General features: G+C 39.7%; 1 protein-coding gene across 4 annotated transcripts in view; it reads left to right on the top strand.

Annotated features, from left to right (window-relative positions):
• Positions 1 to 14,646, top strand: part of FTO (FTO alpha-ketoglutarate dependent dioxygenase) — a 416,242-nt gene that overhangs the window by 129,138 nt on the left and 272,458 nt on the right. For 3 of the 4 annotated variants that reach the window (XM_081514418.1, XM_081514415.1, XM_081514416.1), the window contains exon 4: positions 12,114 to 12,257. The exons of the other annotated variant lie outside the window; for it this stretch is intronic. In XM_081514418.1, coding sequence (XP_081370544.1) covers positions 12,114 to 12,257 — 144 coding nt within the window. The remainder of the gene's footprint in view (positions 1 to 12,113; positions 12,258 to 14,646) is intronic. 4 annotated transcript variants of the gene reach the window in all.

The following is a 14,646-nucleotide window of genomic DNA, read 5'->3' as shown; positions in this document are numbered from 1 at the left end:
GAATTTTGAGGACGTTGTATGTACTAGTGTCTTTTTATCTTCCAGTGTTCATGTTGAGAGCTCTGATTTTTTTCTTTATCCCTTATGTGACTTTTTTGATTGGGTTTTCCCCTAATATTTTGTAAGTTCACAGTAATATTTTTTTCATCCATTATACTGGCATTTGGTGGGTCCTTACAATCTGGAAGGAAACTCATGTCCTTCAGTGTGGGATATTTTCTTGAATCACTTTGTTAATTATTTCTTCCTCTCCAGCTTTCTTTTCTCTCTAGAATCCATATGGTTTGGTACTCAAACTGACTGTTTCCTCTAATTTTCTTACTTATTCTCTTGTTTTTAAATCTTTTTATATTTTTCTAATCCACTCTCAGAAGTTGTCTTACTTTTATCTTCCAACTGGTAACCACTATCTTAACTTCTAAGGCCATATATTAGTTTTATACATATTTAAATTAGAATTGTAAGCTCTTTGAAGGAATGGTTTGTGTCTTGACCCTTCTTTGTATGTGCATATAATGCAAATCAGTATTTTTCTGCCCCAAATCAGTAGGTATCTTTTGTGCTTGAGTAGTTCATGCTGTTAACTATATTGTGGCCATTGTCCAATAACTCTTTGATTTCTGCAGCTGCAATCTCTGTTTAATACTAAGATTCTTTAGATTGCACATGGCAGATGCTTGGCCTAAACAGGTTAGTTTAAGACTATGAAATTGTTTTATTTAATACTAAGAACAGTCTCACTGGCTTCAGGTGTACCTTGTTTCAACAGTAATAGTGTGACCAGCTTCAGACTTCTTCCCCTTCATGTTTTGGCTCTTTTTGAGCTGTAGCTTTATTCTCTTGAGGGAGGTAAACTTCTTGTGGCCCCCAAGTGCCTGCCTCCAGCTTTTGTGGCTACTCTCTTTCTTGCTGAGGAGCTTTGAGAAGGAGAGAAACCATGCCTTGGACATGTATTTTGAACCCTGGATAAAGCTTTGCCCTGGGGACTTCCCTGGCGGTCCAGTGGTTAAGAATCCACCTTCCAATGCAGGGGATGTGGCTTCTGTCCTTGGTCAGGGAACTAAGATCCCACATGCTGCAGGACAACTTAGCCTGTGCACCACAACTAGAGAAGCCTGTGTGCCGCAGTGAAGACCCAGCGCAGCCAAAAACGGTTAAAAATAAAGCAAAACAAATTAGTTAAATAAAAAGCTTTGCCTGAAGGTAGGTGAACAAATAATTATTCTTTTTTGATTAATCCAGTTTGATTCTGATCTTCTATGCTATTTACAGTCTTCCCTGGTGGTTCAGTGGTAAAGAACCCACCTGCCAATGCAGGAGACATGGGTTTGAAAAATCCCCTGGAGAAGGATATGGCAACCCACTCCAGTATTCTTGCCTGGGAAATCCCATGGACAGAGGGGCCTGGTAGGCTATAGTCCATGGGGTCACAAAAGAGTCAGACGTGACTTAGTGACTAAACAACAACAACAATATTGTTTACAACATCCAGGTTTTCTCTAAGGCTCCATGACTCTGTACTTTGCTGAGGTTGCCCACAAAATTGCAGCCTTTGTTGTTTGAAGCACTGGTTCAAGGAAGTTTATTTGAGAAGTATCTTGGCTTCCTTTCCTCATTTCATGTGTGTGTGTGTGTGTGTGTGTGTGTGTGTGTGTGTGTGTGTGTGTACATGCACAGTCACTCAGTTGTGTCCAACTCTTTGTGACCCCATGGACTGTCAGGCTTCTCTGTCCATGGAATTTTCCAGGCAAGAATGCTGAAGTGGATTGCTGCTCCTTCCTCCAGGGGATCTTCCTGACCCAGGGATCAAACCCACGTCTACTGCATTGGCATATGTGTTCTTTACCCCTGAGCCACCAGGGAAGCCTCTCATTTCATATTTTATTTTAAATAATGCCATGGTCTTAGGAGCTTTAGCCAAGAACCCCCAGAGCAATTTTTCTCTCCTCTTCTTACTTTCGCTTTATTCCACCATGTCCGTGAAACATGATACAATGAGGTTCTCCTATGATGTGAATATTTATATCTTAAAAAAATTTTTTTTTTCAAATGCTTAATCTGAAAGCTGACAGAGCCAGACATCCTGTTGAAAGGCTTCAGATTTTTTTGGTAAAGAGTTTTCAATATTTCTCATGAAATCCTAGAAAACTTATAATTAATTTTATAATTTATCTCTGTCAGGGGACTACATTTGTCCCTGAATTACTGCTTTCGAAACATGTTAGAACAGCTTCTTGTCATGGATTTTGAGCTGAGACTGATGAGGGTTTTTTTTTTTCCTTCTAACTTCTGAATTCTCTATTTCTTCAGACCATTCCTTGCTCAGTGGCTAAGGAGTGTGCTCTGGGTTAGCAGCCGGCTTGACTGATTGTTCTTCACAGCCAATCAAGGAATGCATTTTTAAGTGGTAGAGTTCTTCCAGGAAATCTCCTTTTTGGCCACCCTTTCTTTACAAGGAGCAGAGACCTTTAGGTTCTTATTGTTGTTGTTTAGTTGCTAAGCCGTGTCCGACTCTTTGCAACTCCAGGGACTGCAGCATGCCAGGCTTCCCTGTCCTTCATTATCTCCCAGAATTTGCTCAAACTCATGCCCATTGAATCAATGATGCCATCCAACCATCTCATCCTCTGTCATCCCCTTCTCCTCCTGCCCTCAATCATTTGCAGCATCAGGGTCTTTTCCAGTGATTCGGGTCTTCACATCAGGTGGCCAAAGAATATCAAAAGGAGCTTCAGCTTCAGCATCAGTCCTTCCAATGAATATTCAGGGTTGTTTTCCTTTAGGATTGACTGGTTTGATCTTGCAGTCCAAGGGGTCCTCAGGAGTCTTCTCCAATACCACAGTTCAAAAACATCAGTTCTTCAGCAGTCAGCCTTCTTTATGGTCCAACTTGCACATCCATACATGACTACTGGAAAAACCATAGCTTTGACTATATGGATCATTGTCGGCAAAGTGATGTCTCTGCTTTTTAATACACTGTCTAGGTTTATCACAGCTTTTCTTCCAAGGAGCAGACGTCTTTTAATTTCTTCAGGAATATTTCCCAACTGTTCTCTGGCTTATGCCATTTGCCATTATTTTGGAAACCTGTCCAGAAAGATTATCCAAAGTCAACACTTAGAAACATCTACTTTCCCGAGGGATCATTCTGAGAAACAGATCTGACCTATGGGAAAAGTCACCATCAGTGTCTGGCACTACCCTCAGCATAAGTCTAGATTGCTTATGTGGTTCACAAAACCAGCCATGTCTCTTCTGGCCTTTCACCTCTCTAGCCTTTTCACTTGCAAATCCATGTCATTCAAGTAACAGTCCTTTGCTGTTTTTGTTGTTTAGTTGCTGAGTCATGTCTGACTCTTTGCAACCCCATGGACTGTAGACCCCCAGGCTCCTCTGTCCATGGAATTCTCCAGGCAAGAATACTGGAGTGGTAGCCGTTCCCTTCTCCAGGGGATCTTCCTGACCCAGGGATCAAACCTGTGTCTCCTGCTTGGCAGGCGAATTCTTTACCACTAAGCCACCTGGGAAGTCCGTAACACTCTTACAACTCGGAATCAGTTATGTTTCTAAACACCCATCTGCCATATCCCTTTTAGAGTGTGTCTTCCCAGCCTCATACAGTTCCCCTTTCACCTTTTGTGTTTCTCCATTTTAAAAAATGATTCCTTGTCCCAGACACTGGAATGTCTTAGATCAGTGCTGGACAGAGAAAACATCCTTAGACTTTATCTACCAGCTGAGCCTCTGCAACTTCTGGGTTTCTCCTGCCTCAAGATTTGTGACATGGACAGAATGAGACCTGCTATGTAAGCCCCTCTAGGTATGTGGTTAAAGAAGCAGAGGAAATTGTTGCCTGGGCCAGAGTCTTAGAAATTTTAGCACTTGGCTAAGGCAGCGCAAGCGTGTGTGCGTGCATGCTCAGTCGTGTCTGACTCTTTGTGACCCCATGGACTGTGGCCTGCCAGGCTCCTCTGTGAGATTCTCCAAGCAAGAATACTGGAGTAGGTTGCCATTTCCTTCTCCAGGGAATCTTCTCGACCCAGGGAGTGTACCCACGTCTCCTATGTTGGCAGACAGGAGATGCATCTTTGCCACATCTTATTGTCTTATTGCCAGCTAAGGCAATAAGAAATAGGAAATAGATCTATTTATTTAATGTGTGTTGATGAGACATATATATATATATGTGCACATCAGCAAATTTATTGACATAGAATATTAATGGTATTATGCTTTAAATATGGTAGAAAATTTCAAGTGATATATTTTACTTGATTATAACTGTCATCTTTTCTTTCATGCTCAGGGTTCTGTATTTGTTGTCTGTATAACAGTGGTTTGCATACAGCTCTGAGAATGCACACAAAATATTTGATGGCATTTATCTTTTATTAAATGGAATTAATTTTTTCTCAAAAACTAGTTACCAGTTTTTTTTCCCCTTTATCTCTTAAAGTCTTTACTTTTAAGATGTGACAGAAAAATCTTACAGATGCACATGGAAAAGGAATACTTGATTGCAGTTGAAAATTAATTGGTTAACCTGGGGGTTGGAGTTTTGGACATTTTAAACTTGACGGTTAAACTTCACATTCTTTTGTGTTTTGTCACATCTTTCACTTCTTTAGTAGTTTGGTTAGTGGGAGCTGGAATGCACTGAACACATTGAGACACATAAAACCCTTTCAGTGTTGCTGAAGTTCAAAGGCAAGTAGGAGCCAATTGCCTCTGCTTGTTTCCAAAATAACATAGGGAAACAGTAATCAGTTGCAGTTGCTATAAATAATTACAAGTTGATTTTATTGAGAAAGTGAGTAACACTGTATTTATGCAATAAAAAATTTATCAGACATACATCTTCCCTCCTCTCTTCCCAGCCCACGGAGGAAACAAACCTTCAACAAAACATTATTTTAATGAGCACATTTCAAAGGTGCTGGATTTATGGGAGACATCAGGCAACAATGATTGCAATTACTGTCTCTCTTTGTCGTTCAGGACTTTATTTGGTGCCATATTGAGAAGTGTATGAGGATGAAAGTTAGAGGGGAAGGTAGTCAACCAGCCTGTTAGCCTGTAAACATCCATACTCGGTGGCATCAAAAACCTCCTTAAAATGGTTGTCTTTGTAGTTTAAAAATCATTTCTTTGTCAAGTTAAGTTGTTGATTTGACCAGAGAGGGATGTACAAAAAACCTTCTTAAAATGTCTCTATTCTTTTTCTTGGGCTTCCCAGGTGGCTCAGTGGTAAAAATATCCACCTGCTAAGCGGGAGATGTGGTTTCAATCCCTGGGTCTTGAAGATCCCCCGGAGAAGGAAATGGCAACCCACTCCAGTATTCTTGTCTGGGAAATCCCATGGACAGAGGATCCTGGTGGGCTACAGTCCATGGGATTGCAAGAGTTAGACATGACTTAGCAACTAAACAGCAATTCTTTTTCTTGGGCTACAAGCTACAGCCATTATCATTGGGACCCTCTAGAATGAAGCAGCCTGAAGACTTGGAGTATAAAAGATAATAAATACTGATTTTTCTTGCCAATATTCTTTTGTTAAATCAATCTGCTTATCAAATAATTGAGTATTATTGCTTTATTATGTTGTATGTTGGTATTAGTCACGTGAATTAGTAGGTATTAGTCACATTACTTAATTTTTTTTAATTTAGTTTTTTTTCTACATTTTTTTTTTTTTTTACATTTTGGCCACACTGTGTGGTATGTGGGGTCTTAGCTCCCTGACCAGGGATTGAACTCACACCGTCTGTAGTGGAAGCATGAATCCTAACTGCTGGGCTGCTAGGGAAGTCCTACATCATGATTATTGTATTCAGCCTCAGCTTCCTCACTAATATGTGCGGTGCACATCTCTATCAGATCACAGATATCAAGACTATAGAGCAAACATTTTTCTGTATAAAGGACTAGATAATAAAGATTTTCAACTTTAGAGGCCTCTGGTCTGTGTCTTAGCTACTCAATCATGTTGTTATGTGTGAAAGCAGCTATGGATAGTATGTCAGTGAATGGGCCTGACTATTCTTATTAAACTTCATAGAAGCAGGTGATAGGACTGATTTGCCTATGGGCTAGAGTGGGGTTCATGGACTTGAACGCCTGTTGGGGGCCAGGCAGGTACCTAATGGAGTCATGTGGCTGACGGAACTGCTGACAGCTGACTAGTGCCTTGTCTGAAAGATGCAGCTACTTCTTACTGATGGCCACTTGTGACTGGCTCAGTGAGACCTGAGTTTGTAATTCAAGAGCAGCTGGAGCAACTTCCTCGTGGTCCAGTGGCTAAGACTGTGAGCTCCCAATGCATGGTGCTCAGGTTCGATCCCTGGTCAGGCAAGTAGATCCCACGTGCCACAACGAAGATTGGAGATCCTGCATGCTGCAACTAAGACCAGGCACAGTCACATGAATGAATAAATCTATGTAAAAAAACAAAGGAATAATCTTCAGAGTCAGACAGATCTAATTTGAGTTCTACTTACTAGCAGTGTGAACCTAGACAAGTTATGTCTTTTAAAGAGCAGCTGGAAATTGGTCTTTTTATGCAAAGCACTTTTATCAGTAGGCAGCTAATTTAGATTCAATCAGAAAATGTTTTGCAGGTCAGGCTGTATACCTTTGAGAACTCTTTTCTGGTCCATCGGATCTAATTTAGAAGTGCTGGTATTTTCAGGTATAATTATGTATAGTGTATGGTGAAGAACTTCCTGTCATACTTGGACCACCTGATGAGAAAAGTCAACTCATTGGAAAAGACCCTGATGCTAGGAAAGACTGAAGGCAGAAGGAGAAGAGGGTTGCAGAGGATAAGATGGTTAGATAGCATCACTGACTCAATGGGCATGAATTTGAGCAAACTCCGGGAGATAGCAAAGGACAGGGAAGCCTGGTGTGCTGCAGCCCATTAGGTTGCAAAAAGTTGGACAAGACTTGGCAACTGAACAACACCAACAACAAGAACTTGTTGGTGAATGTTATTAGACATGGGCAGCACATATCTAGTTCAGATGCTGCTAACTACCCATTCTAGTGCTGTGACAGTCATCAATAATTGGTCATGTCACTCTATCCTGCTGAGTCTAGAGTGATTCACCACTAGACCTCAAAAAAGCTGCAGCCGGTGAATTCACTGTGTCCTTAGTAGCTCAGCTGGTAAAGAATCTGCCTGCAATTCAGGAGACCCCTGTTTGATTACTGGGTGGGAAGATATGCTGGGGAAGGGATAGGCTACCCACTCCAGTATTCTTGGGCTTCCGTGGTGGCTCAGACGGTATGTGAGACATGGATTTGATCCCTGGGTTGGGAAGATCCCCTGGAGAAGGGAACAGCTACCCACTCCAGTATTCTAGCCTGGAGAATTCCATGGACTATACAGTTCATTTGAGTTGCAGAGTTGGACACGACTGAATGACTTTCACTTTCTTCTGATATGTAAGGTATTTGTCAACCCTGTTCCAGAGGATACTCTTAAAAAAATTTTTTTTGGATTAACCCAGAAAATGGCATTGGACTTTTTAACTCTGTGATTTTAAAGAATCTAGCCAGAAATTGCTCTTAACTACAGAGTACTTGAGAAAATATATATCAGAAATAACAACAGATAGGACAGAAGGTAAAATCCTATTCCTATGGCAGTATCAGATTTTAGATTCAAACTTAGGGAATTGGAGAATATCCACAGTTGGATGTGTCCTTAAAAACTTTAGTAGCATTCCTTCTTTGAAAACACCTGAACTTGTATTTCTGGTGTGTCTTTTTCACCATACCTGTGTGAAGTAATGGGAATGAACAGTTATAAAGGGGAGGTCCTTTTTTTCTTTCCCTTTCTGTCTCTGATGCTGGTTTCCAGTTACTAGATAGAGTGTAAGATGTTTAGAATTTAAGGACTCTATATGTGAATAAGTGCCATCTGGGATGCAGGTAACTTTTGGATTGTGTATGTGACATGCTGGATGTGATGCTGCCTAAGTAAAACGTGTTTTAGTGTCCATTTTGATTGCATAAAATTTACATCTTTTGTATTCTGCCCTCTGTGAGTCTAAACCATACTTATCTTTCAAGTTGGATCATCTCTAAGAATTTTGTTCTACTTGTTCTAACCCACATTGAACCTGTCCTCTAGATTTCTTGAATGTTGAGAACTGTGATAATTCAGCAGTGTCATGCTTTCTTACATTATTTGACTTAATTTGCATTTGTTATTCCCCCCACCCCCTGCCATAATTAACATTTTCTTTTCCTGTCATCTTGCACAGTAAGGACCATGAATGGTGTGAACTGAGAGAACATGTTGTGTTTAAGTAGGCAGTTTAGAACAAATGTTCATTGGATGTCGTTTATATGCCAGTTGTTGTTGTTCGGTTGCTAAGTCATATCCGATTCTTTGCAACCCCATGGACTGCAGCTCGCGGGCTTCCCTGTCCTTCAGTGTCTACTGGAGTTAGCTCAAAGTCATGGCCATTGAGTCGGTGATGCTATCTAGCCATCTCATCCTCTGTCACTCCCTTCTCCTTTTGCCTTCAATCTTTCCCAGCATCAGGATCTTTTCCAGTGAGTTGGCTCTTCACATCTGGTGGCCAGAGTATTCAGCTTCGGCATCAGTCCTTCCAATGTGGAGTTCTAAATGTGGATGAAACAGAAAAATGGACCCTGCATTTGAAGACTAGAGTCTAGTGGAATTTAAAATGTTCCATTTCTAGTAATCAGTGGTGAACATTCACAGCTCCACTGAAAGTAAAGCTCCACTGGGCATAGGTCTTTGTTTCATTTACTGATATACCCCACGTGCCCAGGTCAGTGCATCCTGTATTGTAACTGCCCAATAAATATTTCTTAGATGAAGTTTTACATGTTTTTAGGTAGATGTGGGACAGTTAATGTAGGTGAATCATAGGGTGTGCCTTCTACTTCTTTACATGTCTCTCCTACCAAACATGGCACATGTTTACTCCAGCCATGTAATTATCTTTCCAGAAAAAATCAGTCTTGAGTTTTCTTCCAGAAATATTATTAATATATGTACATATACACACATATATGTGTATGTATTGTTTTTTTATACAAATTATAGCCTATTCCTTTCTTTCTCTTAAAAATATAGCAGATAGTTTTCTATCATTGCATACCCATATTATTTTTAGTGGCTATGTAGTATTTTATTGCCTGAACATTTCATATTTTATGAAACCAGAAATTTATTGACGGATGTTGAAGTTATTCTGATCTTTTGCTTTTATAAACAGTGCTCTAGTACATATCCTCCCTCAGTTTGCAACCTCTGCAAGTAGGAATTTTAGTATACATTTCTAAAAGTGGTATTGTGGAATTCCTACAAGTTCAAAGGTTTGTAATTTTTGATAATTTTGTAATTTTGATAGGTATTGCAGATAATCTTCTACAGAGAATATGAATGTGCCATTTTGCTCCACTCTTACTTACATTATATTTTATCAAAGTGCTTATTTTTTTCTGATCTAATAGGTGAAAAATATCTATTATGGCTCTGTTTTGTGTGTTTGAACATCCTTTTATATGTTTACAAACTCCATTTTATGTCTTCTGTCTTTATAACTTTTGCCCATTTTTCTGTTTGATTATTGATATTTATCTTTCTGATGTGTAGAAGTTCTTTATATGGTTAAAAAGAATTCCCTGGCCAAGCTTGCTTGTTTATATTTCTGTGTTAATTATAGAGTCAGCTTGTCTAGGACCCAAACCCAGTGAACTAAAAATCAATCCTGTTGGTATTTTTATTGTGTTTGTGTCAAATTTATGGATGACTTAGGGAGAACTGGCATTTCCACAATGTTTCACCTTATTTCTCAAGAGCATAATATGTCTTTGCATTTGTTTAAGTGAGTCATTATGGTGATAAAGGACACTGTCTTAACTTTTTCTATTAAGTTTCTGATGTTTTCCTATTAAAATATGTTGGCTTTGAGATAAATCTGTATTGTATCATGTTAAGGAACTAGTCACCTATTGCTGTCTTATTGAGGTTTTTATCATGAAAGGGTGTATTTTATCAATTATTTTTGTGTATCTGGTGACTCATGTATTTTTTGTTTGTTTTCATCTATGAATATGATGAATTTTAAGTATTGTTGTTGTTGTTCAGTCACTAAGTTGTGTTCAACTCTTTGCCACCCTGTGCACTGCAGCACGCCAGGCTTCCCCGTCCTTCAGTATCTTCTGGAGTTTGCTCAAACTCATGTCCACTGAGTCGGTAATGCTGTCTAACCATCTCATCCTCTGCCACCCTCTTCTCTCCTTTTGCCTTCAATCTTTCCCAGCTTTAGGGTCTTTCCCAGTGTGTTGGCTCTTCCCATCGAGTGGCCAAAGCATTGGATTTCAGCTTCAGCATTGGTCCTTCCAGTGAGTATTCAGGGTTGATTTCCTTTAGGATTTACTGGTTTGATCTCCCTGCTGTCCAAGGGACTCTCAAGAGCTTTCTCCAGCATCACCGTTTGAAAGCATCAATTCTTCAGTGCTCAGCCTTCTTTAGGGTCCAACTCTCACATCTGTACATGACTATTGGAAGAACCATACCTTTGACTAGCTGGACATTTTTCAGCAAAGTGATGGCTCAGCTTTGTAAAATGTTGTCTATGTGTGTCATAGTTTTCGTTCCAAGGAGGAAGTGTCTTTAATTTCGTGGCTGCAGTCACTGTCCGTGCTGATTTTGGAGCCCAAGAAAATAAAATCTGTCACTGCTTCTACTTTTTACCTTCTATTTGCCATGAAGGAATGGGACCAGATGCTTGACCTTAGTTTTTTGAATGTTGAGTTTTAAGCCAACTTTTTCATTCTCTTCTTTCACCCTCAAGAGGCTCTTTAGTTCCTGTTCACTTTCTGCCATTGGCGTAGTATCATCTGCGTATCTGAAGTTGTTACTATTTCTCCCAGCAGTAGACTTTTGCATATTGAACTATCCTTGTACTCCTGGAATAAGTTCTACTTCATCATGTTGTTCTTTTAATATGCTGCTGGATTTTGATTCTTTTTCCTTGTATAGATCTTCCTCAACTTTCAGTGGGATTATCTCACAATAAACCCATTTTAAGTTGAAAATAACATAAGTCAAAACTGCATTTAATACACATAACCAACCAAACATCTCATTTACCCTAGCTTGCCTTAAACCTGCTTGGAACACTTACATTAGTCTGCAGTTGAGTAGAATCACCTAACACAAAGTATATTGTAATAAAGTGCTGAGTATCTCATGTAATTTATTGAATATTTTACTGAAAGTGGAAATTAGAATGGTTTCTATGCATACCGAATAGTTATCAGTGTATTGGTTCTCCACCCTCCTGATCATGAGGCTGACTTGGAGTGGCTGCTGCCTAGCATCAACAACAGTACTTTTCTGCGTACTGCTAGTCCCTGATGGGACCAAAATTCAGCATCAAAGTATGGTTGCAACTCAATGCATATTCCTTTCACACCATTGTAAAGTTGAATAATCATTAAGTTGAACCATAGTTAAGTTGGGGACCGTCTATACTATTAGTATATTTAGAAATTATGCATTGATTTTGGATGTGAGACTGGTGTGTGTGTGTGTGTGTATTGGATTTGGTATGTATTCTTGTGTTTATGAAAAGAATCTGGACACTTCTTTTGTGTTCTTGAACAATTTACAATTTATTGAAATTACACACTTCTTAACTATTTGATAGAGTTTTCCTTTACAACTCTCTAGTCCTGTGTTCTTTGACAACTTCTTCTATACCTTCTGTGGCTTTTTAAGCCGTTCTACCTATTCTGGGGTCAATTTTGGCCATTCATATTTTCCTAAAAACCTATGCAGATTTTCTGACTTAGTTACATGAAACTGAAAAAAATAGTCATCTTTAATTTTCTTTGATATCTGTGATTATTTCCTTACCACTTTCAGATTTTTTTTTATCAAAAAAATAAATGACAGGTTAAAATATTTTAAAGAATGTGTTTTTTTTTTTTAAATGATGGAAATAGAATATATAGTTCACTTATCCATATTTTATTAAAACTTCAGTTATTCTTAAGGTAACTGTGAAACTCAGAACTTCAGAGGAAACATTTCTCACAACTCTCTTCTCTTTTGCCAGGCCCTGAAGAGGAAAGTGAGGATGACCCTCAACTTGAAGGCAGAGATCCTGATATTTGGCACGTTGGTTTTAAGATCTCGTGGGACATAGAGACACCTGGTTTGGCGATACCCCTTCACCAAGGAGACTGCTATTTTATGCTTGGTAATGCGAGGATCAAAGCTATACTGGTGCTCTAGTATCTTAAGTTTTAGATTATTGGGTACATATTTTGCATATGTCTTTTGCAGTAAACTTTGTAAGTTTTTCATATGATAATGAAGCTTCTACATGTAACTTGATTTTTTTTTTCCTTTTTAAGATACTGCTAATTTTAAAAGTTGCTTTTCTTTTCATTCTAAGTGTTGATGGCGTTCCCCAAAGTACTAACCTGTTTTCAAGATTTTTTTCATCAGAGCTACTAAATCATCTCAATCACCTTATTAATGTGAAGTTTTAAAAATATGTCCCTGTCTCTGTAGGTTTTTAGTGAAAGTTTTTTCTGGTTTTGAATTTAGTTTCCTCTCAGGAACAGCTCACCTGACAACACACAGTCTCTTCCTCTACTCCCTGCCCCCTACTCCCTCCCACTGAGTTCCCCTCATTTCCCTCATTTAGTTCTTTGGGAAACAATATTTCAGCTATGGTCCGCCTCACTGAAGCTATGAAGTTTGGGGAGCTTCCTTTTTCGTTTCTTAGCTCTAATTTTTTTTTCGTTTGTTCATTTTTAAACTTTCTGTTTGCTTTCTGATACACAGCATGCAAAGAGTATCCTTTTTTCCTTACAGAGCCTCTCAGGGTTTATTCTGTCCTTGGCTCTCACTCCTAATTATTTTGGGGTTAATCTCACTGTTTCCTGCCCAGGGGAATCTACTCATGTGTTTGGTTTTAGAGCCAGGAACATCAAGGCTCAAACCCAGTATTTATAATAAGAATTATCTCCCAATTAATAGAGTGTCTGTAGAGGGTCCTCTATGTACTTTGTAAGTTTCTGTAGGCGATACTGGAAATGGATAACACTGGGTCCTTGCTTTCTAGGAATTATGAGTTTAGGGTAGCCATTCAGTCATAACCTCACTAAATGTTTTCCAAATTTCATTCATTCGCACGTTAGTTTCAGGTTTCTTGCCATATTCCTGTGCTACCATACTGTTATTGTTGTTGTTGTTTAGTCGGTAAATCTAGTCTGACTCTTTGAGACCCCGTGGCCTGCAGCATGCCAGGCTTCGCTGTCCTTCACTGTTTCCCGGAGTTTGCTCAGATTCATGTCCATTGTGGAGAAGGCAATGGCAACCCACTCCAGTACTCTTGCCTGGAAAATTCCATGGACAGAGGAGCGTGGTAGGCTACAGTCCATGGAGTCGCTAGGAGTCGAACACGACCGAGTGACTTCACTTTCATCTTTCACTTTCATGCATTGGAGAAGGAAATGGCAACCCACTCCAGTATTCTTGCCTGGAGAATCCCAGGGACGGGGGAGCCTGGTGGGCTGCCGTCTGTGGGATCGCACAGAGTCGGACACGACTGAAGCGACTTAGCAGCAGCAGCAGCAGCATGTCCATTGAGTTGGTGATGCTATCTAACCATCTCATCCTCTGTCATCCCCTTCTCCTTTTTGCCTTCAATCTTTCCCAGCATCAGGGTGTTTTCCAGTGAGTTGGCTGTTCCCATCAGGGGGCCAAAGTATTGGAGCTTCAGCTTTAGCATCCAGTCAGGGTTGATTTCCTTTAGGTTTGACTGATTTGATCTCCTTGCAGTCCGTGGGACTCTCAAGAGTCTTCTCCATGTAATATTTCTCTCTAGGTAAACTCTTTTTTTTTCTTGAATGTATCTGAGTTTATTTTAGGTGATTTTATATCTGAAATGGAAAACCAGTATCACTTGACATAATTAGAATTGTACAAAGTGAAAGTAAAGTTGTCTTAAGTATCTGGTGCTTTTGTTTGCTGAAGACCCTGAAACTCAGGCCTGTTCTGTCTTCAGTCACTATTAGGGAGAGGTGTTAACCCAATCATGGTACCAATTTTGGGCTTTCTCCTTTGCGTCAGCGGGAAGATTGGAAGATCATGATGCAGGGAATTACTTTCTCACAGTGCAATTCAATAGTAAATTCTTAAATTCTTTTCATAGAGGAGTCCCGCATTTGTTGCACACTATTCTTTTGTTGCTGTTGTTCAGTCATTAGGTCGTGTCCAACTCTCTGCAACCCCAGGCACTGTAGCCTGTCAGGCTCCTCTCCTCCACTATCACCTGGAGTTTGCTCAAATTCACGTCCATTGAATTGGTGATGCAGTCTAACCATCTCATTCCTCTGATCTAAGTAAGCTCCAAATCTCTTGCCTTCTGTTTGCATGTTGCTTTCCAGTTTACAGATCAGTTTCACATAAGCCATTTCAATCAGTCTCCAAACAGCCTTGCTAGGGAGATGGTGCAGCATATCAATCTGTTTTTAAGTAATTTGCCTAAGGTCACTCAGTTCATGTGAGGCAGAACAGGGGGCAGTATATGGTTGCATGTTTGTTATTCGGTGCTTTTCTTGCTCTCAAAGGGACCA

The sequence above is a fragment of the Giraffa tippelskirchi genome, chromosome 7, assembly GCF_054371585.1.
Source record: "Giraffa tippelskirchi isolate mGirTip1 chromosome 7, T2T-mGirTip1v1.2.pri, whole genome shotgun sequence".
Classification (NCBI taxonomy): Eukaryota; Metazoa; Chordata; class Mammalia; order Artiodactyla; family Giraffidae; genus Giraffa; species Giraffa tippelskirchi.
The sequence above is the reverse complement of the archived record's forward strand: the minus strand, read 5'-3'. Positions and strand labels throughout refer to the sequence as shown.